The following is a 23544-nucleotide window of genomic DNA, read 5'->3' as shown; positions in this document are numbered from 1 at the left end:
ATGACGAAACCAAAATTGCTTTTGCATCAGCCTAATACAACGGCCTGGCAAGAGCACAGGAAAAGTCCCTGTGGTGTTAGATGGGGACCTCTGATGCAGCACAATTCCTTCATCCCCTTCTCCAAAACCCCCTCTTCCAATTCCACTGAAGAGAAAATCCGATGGAAGTCTGGTGTAAGCAGGCTCAGATATATCTACCACTATAGATAGTAGAGGTGACTCACAAATCCAAGCCTATCAAATACATCACTAACAAATTACATGTTTAATTTTTTTTTGAAATTAGGGATCATGATATGAAAGTTATCAGAATCAAAACTGTCACTAATGTTTAAAAGGAAAAGAAAAAACCTGGACAAATAGATTCAGAGAAGGCCTTGAAGAGAGGGTTCTCATGCTTCTAGGCCTGATAACAAAAACTATCACAAAATACCACAAAAACCACAACCTTGCACAAAGGCCATAGCAACCTTACACAAAATACACTTCTGCGAGGACATCTATCCAGCAACCACCTGCCCAACCTTCAACTGACATCGACCTTGTTGTTGATCTGTATAGTTGAAGATAACTATATCGAAACAATTACATAAGCCTCTTCATTTTTCCTTTATTTGTTTCTACTCCCCCATGCTTCCAGGTTGATCGTTTTTCTTTTAAAGACCTTGTCTTCCTTCACCATTTGAATCTACATAGTTTCTTTTGTCAGGCATGTTCCCATTGCAATGTCCTCCTCCCTAAGGTGTGTCTTTTTCCATCAGAGAGCCTTTCTCTGTTTTCTAGGTTTACAATGAGAAGGGCTCTAAAGCATTTTTGTAAAATTTTTACTGTCTTCCTAGGAACAAATCACTGACTTACAATATTGATATTGACTTATTTACATTTCTGGGGATGAGGAATTAAAGATTTCACAAATTTTCTTCTTGAGAAGATCCAAGTTTTCACGTGAGCAAAGCTGAATATGTAAATTGATATGGAAATTATGCTGCAGATATTATAGTCAAATGTTTACTTGTATTTAATTTGTTACACATGAATATTGCATATGTGAGATAATATACTAAGAAATTATCACATTTAATGAAATGCTTTAATCAAATTCCTGATTGAATTTTTGATATCAATATCTTTTTCATTATTTAATCCATCTTTAGAGTGAACAGGGCTGTCTAGGCCAAAGTCCTCACTTCTATCTACATTGTCTGAGTTACAGAACTTTTTGAATTTATTATGTTGTCACAGAAAGTTTCCTATTGCTTGTTTAAAGGAGTCTCTCTCAATATGATGCAGAATCCAAAAGCCCTGAAAGGCGTATATCCTGAGTTTCTGTTACCGGAGCCAAAGGTTGCGAATTTCTTGTAGATCCTGCTACAGTTAAACTTCATTTAAGTAATCATTAAAAGCTGCATTTATTCCCTCACTTGAAATTGTGATTTCACACTATTAGGACTAATTCTCTAAGTCTTTGCTAAGTAATGTTCCTCCTTTTCTTGTAGCTTCACTCTGATGATCTCTATATGCAACATCAATTGACATAAAGTACATTCAGGGCAAGAGAGTTTCCTTAAATATTACTTCGTTATTCAAAATAATCACAAAAGCACTCATCGTAGGAAAACTTGTGAGGATTCATATATAGGGAAATACTTTTTCTAAGGCATAATTCTGTAAAGAAATTCACCTTAATTTGAATATATATGAGAAAATATCCTTGTTCACTAGTAGTCTATATTCACTGTTTTCTTCCCTCATAGACCAGCCAGTTCACTATTATTCTCCAAATGATGTGTGCCTCTGTAGAGTCTAGGCTATCTGCATACCTAACTTTTCCCACAAATTACTGTTTTGAATTGCACTGAATTCAATTCAAGGGGATGTCATTTATAAACAGTGCAAATATATACTGCACAAGGGATCTTAGAAATCATATGCATGGTTTGATCCATAAGCTCATATGAGCGTGCAATGTCAACTTTTTTCATGTTCTTTAAACCCACTTAAATTCTATTTTAAGCCACCATCTGTCTGTGCTCTTAGGGCAGTTAGCCTTAAATCATTTTAAGATGCTCCCCTCTAAGTACTGTGATAGTGATAGAGATGTCACCAGTCAGGTGACCTAGGAAACCGACTCGGAGTTGGAGATTTGCATGCAAGGAAGTTGAAATGGATATTCCCAACACCTGCGAAGAGTGAAAGCAATAGGATTGGGCAAAGCACGAAGCTGGCTGGAATGCAATCACTATCATGGCCGCAGCCCGCTCTACAGGGATCTTGGTGAGTTTACCTAATGACCTCAAATTGGAGCAAGCAAGCCAGGCCATTATATTTCTGTACCAAGCAGTTCTCGGATGTGGGATGCCTTGAGAAGGGACATGAACTTGGGTGAAGGAACTTTACTGTGCTGTGAGTGTTGTTGCCAGGAGTCAGCTGTCAACACTCCCAGGAGACGGGGAATTATGCTTTAGTCACTGAGGTGGCACCTAGTGCCAGACCACAGCCTTGTTAAACAGAGCCAGAATTTGGAGGATGGATGGTGGGTTTCACATTCGGGGCTTGACATCTTGTCCCCACAAGCTGCTGCTGGCCTATTCCTTGTCCATTTCTGTGCGGCCTGTTTAGGCCCACCGGCTTCCTGCTTCTTCTTTACCATATCTGGAATGCAAAAGTCTACTCGTAATTTGGCCCATGGTCCCTTCTGCTTAGACATATCCTTGTAGCTATTTTTTTTAAAGATGACTATGCCTTCTAGAATATTTCTAAGAAACTGCCTAAGTCACCACTGCTACCAAGAGGCCTTTGCTTTTTCCTCTTCTTAACTATGGGAAAGGAAGGTAGGAGTGTAGGGAGTGAGTATTTTCTAACCTGGAAAAAACTCATTTTACCCTATATAATTTTTGTTAGCGAATTCCTTCTTTGCACTTACTCCACAATCTTTCCAAATTCTCCCAAATGCTCAAGCTTTTAAAAAACAAAAGACAGAAATGATAGCAGGTTATTATTTTTTCCACCAAACCTTTTGTTTCTATTCCTTTAAGTCAATGAGCTTAGAATAACTGCTCCTGGAACTGGGAAAGGGACTTGGGAAAAGAAAGAATAAAAAAGCTCTCAAAGTTTAACATCACAAAACATTATAGTCACTGTTATTGTATATTTATTTATTTATTTATTTATTTATTTATTTATTTATTTTTGAGATGGAATCTTGTTCTGCCACCAGGCTGCAGTGCAGTGCTGCAATCTCAGCTCACTGCAACCTCCGTGTCTTGGGTTCAAGCGATTCTCCTGCCTCAGCCTTCTGAGTAGCTGGGACTACAGGCGCCGCCACCACACCCAGCTAATTTTTGTATTTTTAGTAGAGATGGGTTTCACCGTGTTAGCCAGGGTGGTCTCGATCTCCTGACATTGTAATCCACCCGCCTCGGCCTCCCAAGGTGCTGGGATTACAGGCATGAGCCACCGCGCGTGGCCTTGTTTTGTAATTTTTACATCGTATATCCCCTGCTTTAGACCAAGAGCTTGTAAAAGCCAGAAGACATACACCATTTGTAGTTCAATTAGAGATGTTTACTGATAAAACTGATTCTTCAATCTGAGGGTGGTATTTGTAGTTGCAGTAATGTAGATGACAATCTAAGTTATGTTCTATAAACTGTGTCACTGACATCTCAATCTACAGCTAACTTTAATTTTTTACAAGCAGAGGAGTGGGTTGTATAGGTTTAGAAATATATCCATCAAGCTAGTTAAGTGAGATGGATTCAAACCTTCAACTCACTGGAATATTTACCAAATTGACTATTCATTATCTAAGGAGCCATATAAACAAGGTACTTTCTAAAATTCAAAATTATGTAAGGTTTTATTTCCTTTTTATGCTGTTATGAATTGGATTGTAGAGGTTATAAGGTGAAATAAGATTACTTTTACAGTAAAACATACAACACATTGTCACAAGAGGGCAGCCTTTGAACATGAATTGCTTCTCAGGCATCCTTGAAATTTTGAGAGTTACTTTAATTCACACAACTAAATAATAAAACACTACAGAGGATCTAAGAAGATACTTTGACTTATGCATATTGTTACTTTTTTATTACTGGTAGTGGAAGATGTAATCTATAAGGAAGGCAAGGGCTGAATTTGTTTTATGTAAAAAGAAATTTCTTTGGGTTGTAGCTTTCAAACATCAAGATAGTAGGTCAATGTCTAAATGAGTGTATCAAAGTTCTCACACTAGCACATGTAAGTCCACCTCTTATCTACCCAAAATTCTAACCAAGCAAAGGCAAAGTGGAAGAACCAGACAAATGTAAGTGCCTAGGATACATAAATGCCACTGGATTTTATGTTTTTAATTTTCAACCTCCCAAGTTTCACTAAGAGACATGTTATTTGGAGAGGTTGCTAAAGTGTAATTGCATGATGTCTCTGTGTACGGTTGGTCTGGACCTCTCTCTGTCCAGTGGTTGCCCTCAACTGGTTAGAGCCACTTCTCTAAAGATCATGCTTATGTCCCTGGAGCAGTCCACAGCACTATCAATGTCTGACCTCCACCTTGTTCCAATTAAGATTTCTGTACTTACTGAATTGGAAAACATAGAGGTGTTTTCTGCCTGGTCACCTGTGGTTTCACAACACTCTCCCCCTCCCCACCACTGCCCCAGGTGATTTTGATGCCAGCCAAAGTGTGAGAACTACTGGCAGCTGCTGGCAGAGAGCAACAAAGGCCCAAACCCTCTGCGCGATTTCAAGACCCGTATCTGCTTTTCAGCTCTATGTCCTTCTCCTTCTCACAGCGGAGCCCACGCCTCCTCCCTCAGCACTTGCAGGCTATGCTGTCCAGCCTGTGTCCAGGATCAGTCCTGACGTAAGGCACGTGGGGTTTAAGGAGTTCTCTCTTCAGTCTTGTTTCTGCACCATCTCTGACAGTTATATTCTAGTTGTAATCATGGGGCTTCCTCCTTTTGTCTCCAGTCCCATGCTCGTTTTCTCTATCACATTCTGCCTTGTAATAACCTAAATCTTCTGGTGGGCAAGCTTCTTCCTCAATCCAATTTGTGTTTATGAGTTCCTGCTTTGGGGATTGGCTTCGTAATCCAGGTATTGCTACTGCCTTGAATGCGGAGACTGCATCCTTCTGTCTGGATTTCTTGAGTTTCTGGATCGTAAATCTTATTAGGGCCCCCTTTTCCTAGAATTGGAGCCTCTACTTTGTTCTTGCTACTTTAGTTCACCCAGAAATCTCGATCTCTGCCTAAATTTCAAAGTGTTGGCTAGTTTAAATATCCTTTTGTGAGACTTTTGTCTTCCTGAGGGGTGATTTTTTCATCTTACATACAATTGCTAATCCTTTTATCTTGAATGAAATTGAAATAGTTTAATCTGTGTTACCAGCAACAAGAACCCCTTTTATGAGATGGAGAAGGCAGGTCAGTCTCATAACATATGTCCCCCTCTGTGTGTTGAGTTTATGTCAGAGCCAGGCTCTTTCCTACCTGATGTCTCTCACCAAATTCCAGTGTTTATGTCCTAGGAGGTGCCCAATAAATTCTAGAGTTGATACAAGCTGTAATTTTAGAGAAATTCAATTAAGTTGCTTAATTTAAGTAAAAGTTGCTTAAATTAAGCAACTTAATTGAATTTCTCTAAAATTAAGCCCAAAGCAAGTAGAATTAGATTATATACAACCTAATCAACTTTTTTTTTTTTTTTCTGAGGATGACCAAGATTTGGGCTTCAGTGACAACAGTTGTCCCCTAAATATTTATACTCAAAGTCTGGAATCACCAGTACAATGTTGAATAGAGGTGACGAACACAGACATGCTTTTCTTGTCCTAATTTATGTGGTTTAATCATTTACACATTCACCATTAAATATAATATTGTTTATATGTTTTGTTATGGATGCTTTCCATCACTTCGAGAAAATTTCTTTTTCTAGCTTGCTGAGAGTTTTTTCTTTTTTTAATCAGCAATAGATATTTCTCCAAATGAAATACCCAAGTGACCAACAGGTACATGAAAAAAATGCTCAGCATCACTAATCATCAGGGAAATGCAAATCAAAACCACAGAGATATTGCCTCAAGCCTGTTAGAATGGTCTTATTAAAAGAAAAAGATAATGAGTGTTAAGAATGGGGAGAAATTGGAACACTTGTACAGTGTTTCTGGGAATGTAAAACTGTGCAGCCTCTATGGAAAGCAGTACGGTGGCTCCTCAAAAAAATTAAGAAAGTAGAACTACTATATGATCTGGCAATCTCACTTCAGGTTATTTATCTGAAAGGATTGAAATTGGGATGATTCTCTGATTCTCAGGCTCATTGCAGCATTATTTACACTAATGAAAATGTGGGAATAAGGTAAATGTCTATTGGCAGATGAATAGATAAAGAAAATGTGGTATATTCATGCAACGGAGTATTATTCAGCTTTAAAAACAGAAAGCCCTGCAATATGCAACATGGATGAACCTAGAGGACATTAATGCTAAGTAAAGGAAATTAGTCACAGAAGGACAAACTGTGTGATTCCACTTGTATAAAGTATCTAAGATAGCCAAATTCATTAGAATCACAGATTAGAATGGTGATAGCTCTTTAAGCTGAAATCAGTTTTGCATTCCTGGGTTTTGTAGTTTTGGTATCAGAATTCTGACTCATAAAACGAGTTTGGAATTTCCCCCTTCTTTATTTCTGAAATAATTTAAACATTTTAGTTTTTTCAAATGTTTGAAAGAATTCACCAGCAAAACTCTTTGGATCTGGAGTTTGCTTATTTTTTTATTTTCTTTAGTTTTATGTTTTTATGTGCAAGTATTTGACAATTAATTACTTTAATAAATGTCAATTCATATGTTCCATTTAATCTTGTGAATTTTTCTATAAGTTTTTTTTTCCAAGGAATTCACCCTTTCATCCAAGTAATGAAAATTGGTATAAAATGTTTCGCAATATTCCATTATCTTGTTAATGTCTCTTGTGTCTACAACTGTACAATCTCATTAATCCCTGATATTTATAATTTGCATTTTCTTTCTTTCTCACAGAACTAACTTTTGGCCATGTTAATTTTCTCCTGTGTCTGTTTTCTGTCTCATTGATTTCTAATTTCTGTTCTATTTCCTTTCTTCTACTTGTTTTGGACTTAATTTGCTCTCTTGTTTTAGATTTTCTTTTTAAGGTAGAAAATTAGTTCAATTGTTTTGAACTTCTCTTTTTTAGAATAAGCATTTATACAAAAACTTTACTCTGGGTCTGCTTAACTTTATCCCACACATTTTGATATAGTATATTTCTATTTGTATTCAGTTCGATGTATTTTAAGGTGTTACTTATGATTTCTTCCTTGAGCTGAAGGGCATTTTAAGGTGTATTTAAATCTTCCAGTAGTGTAGACTTTCCTGTGTAGCTTGTTTTTACCCATTTCAACTCATTTTCATTATGGTCAGAGAGCATACTTTCTATGATTACAGTGTTTTGAAACTTCTTGAGGGATATTTTGTGGTCTATAGTCTATTGATAAATGTTTCACGTGTAGCATAATAGAACATATATTCTATCGTCTTGGTCAATATTGATTAGGTCAAGCTGTTGTCAAAATTATTTTATCTTAACTTTCTTTAGTTATTCTATCAGTTAGCAATACAGAATTATGTCTTCATAAGTACTTGACATTTGATCATTATGAAATAGCTTTCTGTTGTAATATTGCTTGTTTGGAGGTCTACTTTTTCTTCTGTTAATATAGCCACATAAGATTTCTTGTGCTTGTTGTTTCCATGGTATACTTGGAAATTATTTTACTCGCAGCTTAATAAAGATAATGTGGTATATTCATACAACAGAATATACCGATGGACAATCTGTGTTTTATTTGGAGTATTTAAATTACATTTGAAATAATTATTGATAAGGTTGGATTTAAGCCTACTATTTTGCTTTTTTTTTCTTTTTTTGTTTTTTTTAAGACGGAGTCTCGCTCTGTCGCCCAGGCTGGAGTGCAGGGGCGCGATCTCAGCTCACTGCAGGCTCCGCCTCCCGGGTTCACGCCATTCTCCTGCCTCAGCCTCTCCGAGTAGCTGGGACTACAGGCGCCCACCACCACGCCCGGCTAATTTTTGCATTTTTAGTGGAGACGGAGTTTCACTGTGTTAGCCAGGATGGTCTCGATCTCCTGACCTCGTGATCCGCCCGCCTCGGCCTCCCAAAGTGCTGGGATTACAGGCCTGAGCCACCGTGCCCAGCCTCTTTTGTTCTTATGTTGTATTTGTTCCATCATTTTTTGCTCCTCTGTTCTTTCTTTCATGCCTTTTTATATTAACTGAACAATATTCGGCGTTCCATTTTAATTCCTTTATTGGCATTTTAGAAGAATGTCTTCATATGATGTGGTGGTTCTCTAGGGATTATAATCAGCACCCTGGGCTTATCGCAGTCCACTTACTGTTAACAGTCAACGTTTTCATGTAACATAAAGAAATGTTGCAGCAAAATTGTTGCGTTTAGTCTCCTGTTAGAGCTATTAATTTAGAATAGTTTACATACATTATCAACAGTACACTTAATTTTTTATTTAAACCATCAGTTGTTTGTTATAAAACTAAAAGAAAAAAGCCTTAGTTTTTCATGTTGATGCACTTGCCATTCCTAGAGCTTCTCCTTGCTACCTGTAGTTCAGAATTTCCATCTGTTGTTATCTTTCTTTAGCCTGAAAAATTTCCGTTTGCATTTCTTGTATTTAGCTCTGCTAATGACAAATGTCCGAAGCTTTCTTTTATCTGAATAAATCTTTATTTTCTCAAGAATTACTTTCTCTAGTTATAGAATTTGGAGTTGACAGGTTTTTTTTTTTATTTTGAAGATGTGGTTTCATTGCTTTTTAAACTGTCATTTCTGATGACAGGTCATCTGTCTATTTGTTTCCATGTATGTACATTATTTTTCTCCCTCCCTGTAGCTACTTTCAAGATTTACTCTTTTTTTGCCCAGTGGTTTGACTATGGTATGTCTGCATTTGGTTCTTTATTTTTATTCTGTTCTTTGAGTTTCTTAAACCTGTAAGTTGATATATGCTGACAATTAGGAAAACTTTTGGTCTTTACTTTTTCAAATAGCTTTTTCTGTCTCATTTTCTCCTTCTCTACTCTTTCTAGGACTCCAATTATATTAGTTCTAGACTGGCCCTATTTTTATTATTTTTCTTCCTCTGTATTCTTAACTGTATTAGAAAATTGTTCTTGATCTGTTTTTAAGTGCACTGATAGCTTTTTCTGCCACCTTTAATTTGCTGGTATGTGCGTACGATGTCATTTTTATATAAGATATTCTGTCCCTCAGTTCTAAAATTTGTCCCATTATTTCTTTATCGTTTTTACTTCTCTGTTGAGATTCTCCATATATTCACTCTTATGACTGTCTATTCCTTAAATCCTTGAATATGCTTACAATAGCTTATTTTAAATTTCTTATCTTCTAATCCCAGCGTGTGGGCCATTTCAATATCTTAATCCATTGTTTACTTTTTTCTTATGCATCATATTTTCCTGGTTCTATGTCTAGACAGGTTAAATTATATGTTAGATTATTAGGATGATATTTTGTAGAGATAGGTTCTTTTATTTTCCTTTGAAGAGTGACTCTTTTCTAATATTGGTCTTCTTTGTGCAGTCAAACACCAAACTTTTACTCCTGAGCTATATGCAATGGTTGAAATATCTGCTCTGTACTAGCAATTTAGCTGTTGTTTTCTGCTGGATTCTATGGAGTCTCTTTTTATCAATGTGAAATGTAGCAGCCGTCATATATCTGAATGAAGTTTAAGTGCTGATTTTAGATTTTTCCTCTGTGACATTCTCCTCTGTGGCTTTCACTTGTGTGAGATTTCCTCCCATGTCATTCAAATTTCCCAGTTCTTCTTTTCTGTCAGCCTGGAACTCTGTGCTCTTATTCCTCAAGCTAGTAAAACTCACTGCTTTACTCGTAGACATCCAATTTTGCACAGACCAGGGAGTGTCATCAGGTGTGAAGCTGCATTGATGCAAATTTAAATCATTGCAATTTTTCTTTATTCAATGTTTAAAAACTTCATCAGTGGTCAAATATTCTACTATTTCTGCCTATTTTCTGTTTCTTATTACCATCAAATGTGTATTTTTTTTTTTTAGAGTTTATAGTTTTTTTCCCTGCATTTGAGTTAGACATGAGCTACTACCACATTTTGTAATTCAAACTTTTTGTCTAACAGTGTTTTAAAAAACTCTTTATTTGGAGGGAATTCTCAAATTTCTAAATACTCTACAAACATTAGGATTGGGGCTCATATTCCCAGTTTCCCTTGTAGCCAGATGTGCGTATGAAACATGGCCTCAGCTAATTAAGCATACCCAGATATTTGAAAGTAAGAAAAGTGTTAAGAGGAACTATAGATATCATTTTAGTTGATGCAAGGATGGAAAAAAAAATAACCAACTTTCACTGGTAAACTTTGTCTTCAATTATTGTTTTCCTGTGGGAAGTGGCTAATTTTCTGGCCTAGAGGTGGAATTGGTGTCTTGGTAACAATTGATTTGATGATAACCTGCGTTCATCTTTTTTAAAATTGCTGATCCAGCATTGTTTCTGGTGCTGTTTTATACTTATGCAGTGTATAATCTCTCATGCAAAATTTAGTTATTTGTTTCTCAGCTTAAACTGGATTTTGATGAGCAGTTTTCACCTTCAAATGAAAGAAATGGCTTTGGTTGATGTTAGACAAAAATAACAACAAGAGGGAATTAAAGAAATACGTTTGTCACTTTGTGACATTACATAAATGAAACTTTGAAAATTCAACAATACTGCTTTATAAGAAAATAGAAAGTTTCTACTGTTTTTCTTTATTTTCAAAGCTATATCATTAAATGAAATTTCTGCCTCATGGAAGATTTTTCGAACTATGTAACAATAACATACAGACCATTAGGAGAGAAATGAATAAAGACGGAAAGAAGTAGGCATTGTGTGGTAACGTAGATGGCGCACAGTTGTGTGCCTGGAGCCCTAATACATTTTACCATGGAATTTATACAATAAATGTTAGTTTCCTGTGAACCTGCTAATTAATATGACTTCTGCAAACATTTCATTAACCTGAACAGTTGAGGTTTCCTGTAGACAGACTGCATGTATTCTCATCTTTAACCTTTCCATAATGTTCTCTAATTAGAGATGTCACTGGTTCCCAAGAGCAAAAGAACAGCAGTAGCTTATAAAGTTACATTATTTGTTTTTTACTAATATGTAAAGTGATTTTGTCTTTCATTTCACCTCTAGAGCTAATTATGTATTCTAGGTTAACAAAAATTCCAGATCATACCATCATGAGTTTAAACTTTACAATGAACTCGTTATTTCCATTTATTACTAGCCTGCATTATAGCAATATTTAGCTAATGAATTCTCAAAATAGTTCTTGAAAGGTGAAAGAGTGCCTCAAATAAATGGTGTAATTATTTATTTCTCAGAATTTTAAATTCAGTGTTCTGTTTAATCTCAAAGGGATACCAATGAAGTTAGGGCGTAAGGACTCTGTGGTTAATAAAATGGCAAGAATTAAAAAGGATTATTACATTTTTTCCTCATACTATGATGGCTACAATTTTTTAAAACAGTAGAAATGTTTAATTTTTAAAGGCCGCTAGTGTCTATTTTATGCAAAATGTGAGCTCCCCAGTTCAACCTGTTGTTTGAAATTTGACCAGCTTTTTCTTGCTCTTGTTCAGGACAGTTATTAAACAGTCCAGGCAGGCCTCCGGAGTTACATATATGTATGTGGCTCTGTGTGTATATATACACAGAAGTACAAGTAGCATATAATCAATTTACATAAGACTTTTGCTTTTGATGAAAATTCTTCTAAAAGTGAATATAAATTAATAGCATATGGAGCCTACAAAAATTGTCTAATAGGCAAGTAGTCAAAGATAATCTGTGAACAAAGAGTTTGCTAAAACATACTTTTTTTTTTTACATGTAATAACATTGTATCGAAGGGTTTCCAGAATTACATAATGTTATAGGGCACTTATCCTGAGACACACAAAGGAGACAAGGGGTAGAGCTAGAATGGAAGGGAAAATAAAGGACAAATAGAGATAGATACTTAAGTGGAAATGTTTTTATAAGAAAATCATCAAACAGGTGGTAATTTTAAAACATGGCTTTTCCAGGCAGCAAATTTTCTGAATTTATTGCAAAAGAAGATAAATCACGTGTCTACGTAGATCATGCCAATGAAATGAACAATAAAGGTTACTTATTAGAATATTGAAAATGGTTGATAATAAATTATTTATATTTATGGTAAGAGCAATAAACTTGATTTTTAGGGGGTTCAATGACTTCCTGAAAATATCCTTTCACAGATTTTCTCAGAGTGTCTAATTGGCAAAAGCACAGCTCCAAATAGCTCTTTCTGTCAACGTCTACAGAACATTTACAGTTTGATTTCTGAAAGTTACCATTTCTACTGATCTTACAAATTTGTAAAATGAATGCCCACCAGGACAAAATATTAAGTGATAAAATTAATTGGATCCTACAAGTGAAAACCTAGGCAAGGAAAGTCTTCTTCCTTCTTAATGAATGATTTTTATGTCTCTTTATTCATGTCCTTCTAGGTAGAGCAACACTCTGCAGACCTTCTTTTGAGGCATTTCACCACCAGAGTAAGTGTGATGTATGACTAATTAGTCCACCCACAGGGGGCTGGTGAAATTATATTGGAAGTTATTTCCTAACTGGCATATCTTGGAGTAAAATTAATCTAATAACAGCTCTCATAAGAGAGCATAAGCTTAAAAGACCATTTTTCATTCAACTTTACCAAACAAAGTGCAAATTTAGGACTCCAGTTGTGAAGTTTGGTTGTGTGTGGATTGTACAGTGAAGGTACCAGTGGACAACAGTTGCTCATCAAGCAAGTTTATACAAAAGCTTTGGGACAAGTCCAACTCTAGATAAAATTCTAAAGGATTTCGTGCCTGTGTTCAGAGTTCCTTTTTCTCTCTCCAAGGTAACCCACATATCAAAAGACATATGGGTTGTGGGTAGAACTTCCTAAAATTGCTGGTGAGAAGTGTGCCATGCATAAACATACTTCACTAGCTTGAATTTTCTATTAGTCTCACAGGAAACAATTACAATCCTGTATGTTGTTCTATCTCCACACACTCCTGTACATAGAAAGATCAAGTAACATCCCTGGTTAAGATGTGTACAGGTTACAAGATATGTCTAAATATATTCACCAAGAGGTTTATTATTTTCACAGTGGCATTCACTAAATCAGTTGTCAGTGCAGCAATACTCAAGGAATAAGCAGGGTCTTTACTTTATCAAAGTTTGGAGTCAACCCCAAGTTAGATCACTGAAGCACATAACTATAGATAAGGTCACTCAAAAGCACAAATCTAGGTTATAAATATTCAGTTGTCATTTATATGCATTTAGCAATTTGAATGCTGGGAAGTGTAGCCCAGAAAATCAATCGACATGGAACTATTGAAGAGGCATGCATGGCACCTTCACTTTGAATCTCTTCAGACTCAGGTTAAACAGGAGACACCGTAGCTCATGTATCCTGCAATAACCCTTCCTCATCGCCTTTTTATCTACGAACCTGCCCTTTTCAATGTTATCTATATGCCTGAAGGTATGAATACCCTTGATCTTGGTAAAAAATGGTACCACCCGTCAGCAAAATCTCACTGATCAGTGTCTATGTTAACTCACCGAGTTAGCCTTTTGTGTTGTTGTGGCCCAGGATGACAATGTTGGCACAATCCAAACCAGTATTGGAAAGTTAATGTTGGATGCGTCTTTGACAATTGATGGAATGACCTGAAATCAAATGTGAGGCAGTGGAGACTCAAGAATGCTATTCAGGCAGTTAGTGATCTGTGGAGATACTAAATGAAATATCTGGAAGGAATTGTAATCTTGCAAGTATGCTTTTATGTGTTTTTTGACATAAACGGTTTCTATTTATGATGGAGCTGCAGAGTGCATTTCCCATGAAGTTCCCTCAGTGTTAACTAACATAGTCATGTGTCACTTAATGACAGGGGTATGTCTGAGAAATGCATTGCTGGACAATTTTATTATTGTATGAACATCACAGAGTTTACTTACACAAACCTAAATACTATAGCTGATTACATACCTATGCTATATGGTATAGCCTATTCCTCCTAAGCTACAAACCTGTGCAGCATGTTACTGCACTGAATACTGTAGGCAATTGTAACACAACAGTTAAGTATATCTATATGCTTACTTATATCTATACAGTAAGTGTATCTATACATGTCTAAACATAGAAGAGGTACAGTAAAAATACAGTGTTATGATTTTATTGCACCACTGTCATGTGTGTGCACCATCCTTGACCAAAATGTTATGTGATGTATGATTGTAACAAAAGAATTAAAGATAATATTGAAGTGCCTATTGAAATTTCAATGAAGGAAGGAATATTTGTAAATTCTGATTGCCTTAAGTGGGAGTTGACTTTCTTCCTGTTTCCACGGTTGTTCTTGTGAAAGGGCATAGCTTTCCAAAGACCTGAAATCTCCGACAAATCTTGCAATTCTCTATTGCCTGCATTATGAAGGTCACCTGGTATGAAATGAAGCAAAATGGTAGATTATAAAGACCTGTACTTTCTTGTCAGTTCCTAAACATAGCAAGCATTGGTCTGTCTTGAACATTTCTGCGGTTATAAATTAGCCTTGGGTCATGATTGTCTGCCTTTTTATCATAGACAAGATTTAATTTAGGAGATGTCCTTTTAATGTGTTATGTGAATAGTAAGTGCCACTTATGAAGCCCTATTTTCTTCCAGTCATTTTAATTGTCAAATCTATCCAGTCAAGATGCATTGTTAGAGGCTTCACTGACGACACCGTCTGTGTGTGTGTGTGTGTGTGTGTGTGTGTGTGTGTCTGTGTACATACATATGATTGAGCAGGATTTAATGTAAGTCAAAACAATCTCAAATTTCTTAGGACAATACAGCTTCCTTGGCCATTCCCTTGGAGCTCTGGGTTGAGGAGCTGGTGATGTGTGTTTCTTTTGCGTGTTCTACACGTTATCCCTATGCAGGCCTTCCTTGGGCTTGGTTTTGGAACCAGTGATGAGGAATATCATTAGAATTGTTGTGCTCAAAAAGATTCCTCCATTATTCTGTATAAGCAATGGCAATTTTCCCAGACCAATGTTTCTTCTTTTGAAATGGTAAATTTTGAATAGTAATAGGTTAGTATAATCCCATAAAATAACAAAGTTTGAGTTCTATGAACTGTGTTTTATGCTAAATCATCATTTACTCCTTGTATGATCTTTTTTTTTTTTTTTTGAGATGGAGTCTCACACTGTCGCCGAGGCTGGAGTGCAGTGGCATGATTTTGGCTCACAGCAAGCTCCACCTCCTGGATTCACACCATTCTCCTGCCTCAGCCTCCTGAGTAGCTGGGACTACAGGTGCTGCCACCATGCCTCGCTAATTGTTTTTTAAGATTAAGGGCAAAATCAAAGCTGCTCCCCTATATTATATTCATAAACCAGAATGATTAAAGCAAGCTATTTATTTATTAGAAGCAAATACTCCAAATTTAGCATCTGAGACATGACAGCCTTTCAAAAGACATCAATTTACATTTTAGTGTCTATAGCTATGTTTGTATTCATGTTATTGGTGTCCGTAATATTTCATTAGATGTTCTGGGCAAATCGATAAATGAAAATAATGTATATGATAAGGAGAACAATCTAGGCCACCTGGAGGCCCCTTACAACTCAGCTGGTGAAGCAATAATGCCTGGGTGTAATAGTGAGCAACAACCTTTCAAACGTGTTGGGCAGTTTCCAGGCAGCGGAATATGTATGCCAATCCAGGCAGCAAGATAAGTGGAGGCCAGTTAAAAGATCAGGCTGTGATTACACGTTTTTTGTTTGTTTGTTTCTACTGAGGAAATATAACACTTACTTATTATTTTCTCCATCTATCCCGCTATTTTGTCAAAACCTTTCATGTAAGTTACTACCAAACACTGGGTTATCCAAGATCTGTGGGTCGTATTCAATATTTGCTTTTCCCTCCACTACTAACACATTTGATACCCTTTGTAACTTTCTCCCGTTTCTCCTTTCAGCCTGTTTTCTCCAACCACACTGAGGTTATGAGCCTCCCTATGTACTCTCCCACCCTGTTTCATCTCATAGTGGAAAAACAAATATATTCATATAAAACTACACAGAAGCATTCTGTGAAACTTCTTTCTGTTCCGTGCATTCAACTAACAGAGTTAAACCATACTTTTGATAGAGCAGTTCTGAAACACTCTTTCTGTAGAAAATGCAAGTGAACATTCGGAGCGCTAAGAGGGTAATAGTGGAAAAAGGAATATCTTCAAATATAAACTACACAGAAGCATTCTGTGAAACTACTTTCTGATCTGTGCATTCAACTAAGAGAGTTGAACCTTACTTTTGATTGAGCAGTTCTGAAACACTCTTTCTGTAGAAACTGCAGGCAGACATTCGGAGGGCTAAGAGTCCTACAGTGGAAAAGGAACATCTTCAAATAAAAACGACACAGAAGCATTCTGTGAAACTTCATTTCCTTCTGTGCATTCAACTAACAGAGGTGAACCTTACCTTTGATTGAGGAGTTCTGAAACACTATTTCTGTAGAAACTGCAAGTGGACATTCGGAGCGCTAATGGGCCTATAGTGGAAAAAGGAATATCTCCAAATAAAAACTACACAGAAGTATTCTCTGAAACTTCTTTCTGTTCTCTGCATTCAACTAACAGAGTTGAGCCTTACTTTTGATTGAGCAGTTCTGGAAAACTCTTTCTGTAGAAACTGCAAGTGGACATTCGGAGCGCTAAGAGGCGTATAGTGGAAAAACAAATATCTTCAAATAAAACCACACAGAAGCATTCTGTGAAACTTCTTTCTGTTTTGTGCATTCAACTAACAGAGTTAAACCATACTTTTGGTTGAGCAGTTCTGAAACACTCTTTCTGTAGAAAACGCAGGTGGACATTCGGAGGGCTAAGTGGCCTATAGTGGAAAAAGGAATAACTTCAAATAAAAACTACACAGAAGAATTCTGTGAAACTACATTTTGTTCTGTGCATTCAACTAACAGAGTTGAACCTTACCTTTGATTGAGCAGTTCTGAAACACTCTTTCTGTAGAAACTGCAAGTGGACATTCGGAGCGCTAAGAGGCCTATAATGGAAAAAGGAATATCTTCAATTAAAAACTACACAGAGGCATTCTGTGAAACTGCTTTCTAATTTGTGCATTCAACTAACAGAGTTAAACCATACTTTTGATTGAGCAGTTCTGAAACACTCTTTCTGTATAGAATGCAAGTGGACATTCGAGCGCTAAGACGGTAATAGTGGAAAAAGGAATATCTTCAAATATAAACTACACAGAATTATTCTGTGAAACTTCTTTCTGATCTGTGCATTCAACTAACGGAGTTGAAACTTACTTTTGATTGAGCAGTTCTGAAACACTCTTTCTGTAGAAACTGCAAGCGGACATTCGGAGGGCTAAGAGGCCTACAGTGGAAAAAGGAATATCTTCAAATAAAAACTACACAGAAGCATTCTGTGAAACTTCATTTCCTTCTGTGCATTCAACTAACAGAGTTGAACCTTACCTTAGATTGAGCAGTTCTGAAACACTCTTTCTGTAGAAACTGCAAGTAGACATTTGGAGCGCTAATTGGCCTATAGTGGAAAAAGGAATATCTCCAAATAAAAACTACACAGAAGTATTCTCTGAAACTACTTACTGTTCTCTGCATTCAAGTAACAGAGTTGAGCCTTACATTTGATTGAGCAGTTCTGAAACACTCTTTCTGTAGAAACTGCAAGTGGATATTCAGAGCGCTAAGAGGCGTATAGTGGAAAAAAAATATCTTCATTTAAAACTACACAGAAGCATTCTGTGAAACTGCTTTCTGTTCCGTGCATTCAACTAACAGAGTTAAACCATACTTTTGAAAGAGCAGTTCTGAAACACTCTTTCTGTAGAAAATGCAAGTGGACATTCGGAGCGCTAAGAGGCTTATAATGGAAAAAGGAATATCTTCAGTTAAAAACTACACAGAAGCATACTGTCAAATGCTTTCTGATCTGTACATTCAACTAACAGAGTTAAACCATACTTTTGATTGAGCAGTTCTGAAACACTCTTTCTGTAGAAAATGCAATTGGACATTCGGAGCACTAAGAGGGTAATAGTGGAAAAAGGAATATCTTTAAATATAAACTACACAGAAGCATTCTGTGAAACTTCTTTCTGTTCTGTGCATTCAACTAACAGAGTTGAACCTTACTTTTGATTGAGCAGTTCTGAAACACTCTTTCTGTGGTAACTGCAAGTGGACATTCGGAGGGCTAAGTGGCCTATAGTGGAAAAAGGAATATCTTCAAATAAAAACTACACAGAAGTATTCTGTGAAACTTCATTTTGTTCTGTGCATTCAACTAACAGAGTTGAACCTTACCTTTGATTGAGCAGTTTGGAAACACTCTTTCTTTAGAAACTGCAAGTGGACATTCGGAGTGCTAAGAGGCATAGAGTGGAAAAGGATATCTCCAAATAAAAACTACACAGAAGCATTCTCTGAATCTTCTTTCTATTCTCTGCATTAAACTAACAGAGTTGAGCATTACTTTTGATTGAGCAGTTCTGAAACACTCTTTCTGTAGAAACTGCAAGTGGACATTCCGGGGGCTAAGAGGCATATAGTGGGAAAAGGATTTTCTTCAAATAAAACTACACAGAAGCATTCTGTGAAACTTCTTTCTGTTCTGTGCATTCAACTAATAGAGTTGAACCTTACTTTTGATTGAGCAGTTCTGAAACTCTCTTTCTGTAGAAACTGCAAATGGACATTCGGAGCGCTAAGAGGCGTATTGTGGAAAAAGGAATATCTTCAATTAAAAACTACACAGAAGCATTCTGTGAAACTGCTTTCTTATCTGTGCATTCAACTAACAGAGTTGAACCTTACTTTAGATGGAGCAGTTTGGAAACACTCTTTCTGTAGAAACTGCAAGTGGACATTCGGAGCGCTAAGAGGCGTACAGTGGAAAAACGAATATTTTCAAATAAAACTACACAGAAACATTTTGTGAAACTTCTTTTTGATCTGTGCATTCATCTAACAGAGTTGAAGCTTACTTTTGATTGACCATTTCTGAAACACTCTTTCTGTAGAAACTGCAGTGGACATTCGGAGCGCTAAGAGGCCTACAGTGGAAAAACGAATAACTTCAAATAAAAACTACACAGAAGCATTCTGTGAAACTTCTTTCTGATCTGTGCATTCAGCTAACAGAGTTAAACCATACTTTTGATTAAGCAGTTCTGAAACACTCTTTCTGTAGAAAATGCAAGTGGACATTCGGCACGCTAAGATGGTAATAGTGGAAAAAGGAATATCTCCAAATAAAAACTACACACAAGCATTCTCTGAAACTTCTTTCTGTTCCCTGCATTCAACTAACAGAGTTGAGCCTTACTTTTGAAGGAGCAGTTCTGAAACACTCTTTCTGTAGAAACTGCAAGTGGACATTCGGAGCGCTAAGAGGGTAATAGTGGAAAAAGGAATATCTTCAAATAAGTACTACACAGAAGCATTCTGTGAAACTTCTTTCTGTTCTGTGCATTCAACTAACAGAGTTGAAACTTACTTTTGATTCAGCCCTTCTGAAACACTCTTTCTGTAGAAACTGCAATTGGACATTCTGAGCGCTAAGAGGCCTATATTGGGAAAAAGAATATCTTCAAATAAAAACTACACAGAAGCATTCTGTGAAACTTCTTTCTGCTGTGTGCATTCAGCTAACAGAGTTAAACCATACTTTTGATTGAGCAGTTCTGAAACACTCTTTCTGTAGAAAATGCAAGTGGACATTCGGAGTGCTAAGAGGGTAATAGTGGAAAAAGGAATATCTTCAAATATAAACTACACAGAAGCATTCTCTTAAACTTCTTTCTGGTCCGTGCATTCAACTAACAGAGTTGAACCTTACTTTTGATTGAGCAGTTCTGAAACTCTCTTTCTGTAGATACTGCAATTGGACATTCGGAGCGCTCAGATGGTAATAGTGGAAAAAAATAATATCTCCAAATAAAAACTACACAGAAGCATTCTCTGAAACTTCTTTCTGTTCTCTGCATTCAACTAACAGAGTTGAGCCTTACTTTTGAAGGAGCAGTTCTGAAACACTCTTTCTGTAGGAACTGCAACTGGACATTCGGAGCGCTAAGAGGGTAATAGTGGAAAAAGGAATATCTTCAAATAAATACTACACAGAAGCATTCTCTGAAACTTCTTTCTGTTCTGTGCATTCAACTAAAGTAGTTGAACCTTACTTTTGATTGAGCCGTTCTGAAACACTCTTTCTGTAGAAACTGCAATTGGATATTCGGAGCGCTAAGAGGCCTATATTGGAAAAAGGACTATCTTCAAATAAAAACTACACAGAAGCATTCTGTGAAACTTCTTTCTGATCTGTGCATTCAGCTAACAGAGTTATACCGTACTTTTGATTGAGCAGTTCTGAAACATTCTTTCTGTAGAAAATGCAAGTGGACATTCGGAGCGCTAAGAGGGTAATAGTGGAAAAAGGAATATCTTCAAATATAAACTACACAGAAGCATTCTCTGAAACAGCTTTCTGGTCCGTGCATTCAACTAACGGAGTTGAACCTTACTTTTGATTGAGCAGTTCTGAAACACTCTTTCTGTAGATACTACAATTGGACATTCTGAGCGCTAAGAGTCCTATATTGCAAAAAAGGAATATCTTCAAATAAACACTACACAGAAGCATTCTGTGAAACCCCTTTCTGATCTGTGCATTCAACTAACAGAGTTAAACCATACTTTTGATTGAGCAGTTCTGAACACCCTTTCTGTAGAAAATGCAAGTGGACATTCGGAATGCTAAGAGGGTAATAGTGGAAAAAGGAATATATTCAAATATAAACTACACAGAAGCATTCTGTGAAACTTTTTCTGTTCTGTGCATTCAACTAACAGAGTTGAACCTTACTTTTGATTGAGCCGTTCTGAAACACTCTTTCTGTAGAAACTGCAATTGGACATTCTGAGCGCTAAGAGGCCTATATTGGGAAAAAGAATATCTTCAAATAAAAACTACACAAAAGCATTCTGTGAAACTTCTCTGTGATCTGTGCATTCAGCTAACAGAGTTAAACCATACTTTTGATTGAGCAGTTCTGAAACACACTTTCTGTAGAAAATGCAAGTGGACATTCGGAGCGCTAAGATGGTAATAGTGGAAAATGGAATATCTTCAAATAAATACTACACGGAAGCATTCTGTGAAACTACTTTCTGTTCTGTGCATTCAACTAAAAGATTTGAACCTTACTTTTGATTTAGCCGTTGTGAAACACTCTTTCTGTAGAAACTGCAATTGGATATTCGGAGCGCTAAGAGGCCTATATTGGAAAAAGGACTATCTTCAAATAAAAACTACACAGAAGCATTCTGTGAGACTCCTTTCTGATCTGTGCATTCAGCTAACAGAGTAAAACCATACTTTTGATTGAGCAGTTCTGAAACACTCTTTCTGTAGAAAATGCAAGTGGACATTCGGAGCGCTAAGAGGGTAATAGTGGAAAAAGGAATATCTTCAAATATAAACTACACAGAAGCATTCTCTGAAACTTATTTCTGTTCCGTGCATTCAACTAACAGAGTTGAACCTTACTTTTGATTGAGCCGTTGTGAAACACTCTTTCTGTACAAACTGCAATTGGACATTCTGAGCGCTAAGAGGCCTATATTGGGAAAAAGAATATGTTCAAATAAAAACTACACAGAAGCATTCTGTGAAACTTCTTTCTGATCTGTGCATTCAGCTAACAGAGTTAAACCATACTCTTGATTGAGCAGTTCGGAAACTCTCTTTCTGTCAAAAATGCAAGTCGACATTCCGAGCGCTAATAGGCCTACAGTGGAAAAAGGAATATCTTCAATTAAAAACTACACAGAAGCATTCTGTGAAACTGCTTTCTGATCTGTGAATTCAACTAACAGAGTTAAACCATACTTTTGATTGAGCATTTCTGAAACACTCTTTCTGTAGAAAATGCAAGTGGACATTCGGAGCGCTAAGAGGCCTATAGTGGAAAAAGGAATATCTCCAAATAAAAACTACACAGAAGCATTCTCTGAAACATCTTTCTGTTCTGTGCATTCAACTAACACAGTTTAACCTTACTTTTGATTTTGCAGTTCTGAAACACTCCTTCTGTAGAAACTGGAATTGGACATTCGGAGCGCTAAGAGGAATATAATGGAAAAAGGAATATCTTCAATTAATAACTACACAGAGGCATTCTGTGAAAATGCTTTCTGTTCTGTGCATTCAACTAACAGAGTTTAACCTTACCTATGATTGACCAGTTCTGAAACACTCTTTCTGTAGAAACTGCATGTGGACATTCGGAGCGCTAAGAGGCCTATGGTGGAAAAAGGAATATCTCCAAATAAAAACTACACAGAAGCATTATCTGAAACTTCTTTCTGTTCTCTGCATTCAACTAACAGAGTTGAGCCTTACTTTTGATAGAGCAGTTCTGAAACACTCTTTCTGTAGAAACTGCAAGTGGACATTCGGAACGCTAATAGGCCTATAGTGGAAAAACGAGTATCTTCAAATAAAAACCACACAAAAGCATTCTGTGAAACATCTGTCTGTTCCGTGTATTCAACTAACAGAGTTGAACCTTACTTTTGATTGAGCAGTTCTGAAACACTCTTTCTGTAGATACTTCAAGTGGACATTCGGAGTGCTAAGAGGCCTATACTGGAAAAAGGAATATCTTCAAATAAAAACTACACAGAAGCATTCTGTGAAACTTCTTTCTGATCTGTGCATTCAACTAACAGAGGTAAACCATACTTTTGATTGAGCAGTTCTGAAACACTGTTTCTGTAGAAAATGGAAGCAGACATTCTGAGCGCTAAGAGGGTAATAGCGGAAAAAGCAATATCTTCAAATATGAACTACACAGAAACATTCTGTGAAACTTCTTTCTGTTCTGTGCATTCAACTAACAGACTTGAGCCTTACTTTTGATTGAGCAGTTCTGAAACACTCTTTCTGTAGAAACTGCAAGTGGACATTCGGAGCGCTAAGCGGCCTATAGTGGAAAAACGAATATCTCCAAATAATAACTACACAGAAGCATTCTCTGAAACTTCTTTCTGTTCTCTGCATTCAACTAACAGAGTTGAGCCTTACTTTTGATTGAGCAGTTCTGAAACACTCTTTCTGTAGAAACTGCAAGTGGGCATTCGAAGCGCTAAGAGGCGCATACTGGAAAAAGGAATATCATCAAATAAAACTGCACAGAAGCATTATGCGAATCTTCTTTCTCTTCTGTGCATTCAACTAACAGAGTTTGCATTACTTTTGATGGAGAAGT

General features: G+C 36.6%; 1 protein-coding gene across 1 annotated transcript in view; it reads left to right on the top strand.

Moving 5' to 3' along the window:
• The window catches only part of LOC134737359 (uncharacterized), an 80964-nt gene that overhangs the window by 13939 nt on the left and 43481 nt on the right, over positions 1-23544 (top strand). Inside the window, exon 3 of the mRNA XM_063644840.1 lies at positions 12663-12710. Within this exon, the coding sequence (XP_063500910.1) occupies positions 12663-12710 (48 nt within the window). The remainder of the gene's footprint in view (positions 1-12662; positions 12711-23544) is intronic.

Source organism: Symphalangus syndactylus, chromosome 8 (genome assembly GCF_028878055.3).
Source record: "Symphalangus syndactylus isolate Jambi chromosome 8, NHGRI_mSymSyn1-v2.1_pri, whole genome shotgun sequence".
NCBI classification, from domain to species: Eukaryota; Metazoa; Chordata; class Mammalia; order Primates; family Hylobatidae; genus Symphalangus; species Symphalangus syndactylus.
This window is presented reverse-complemented; position numbering and strand designations above follow the sequence as displayed.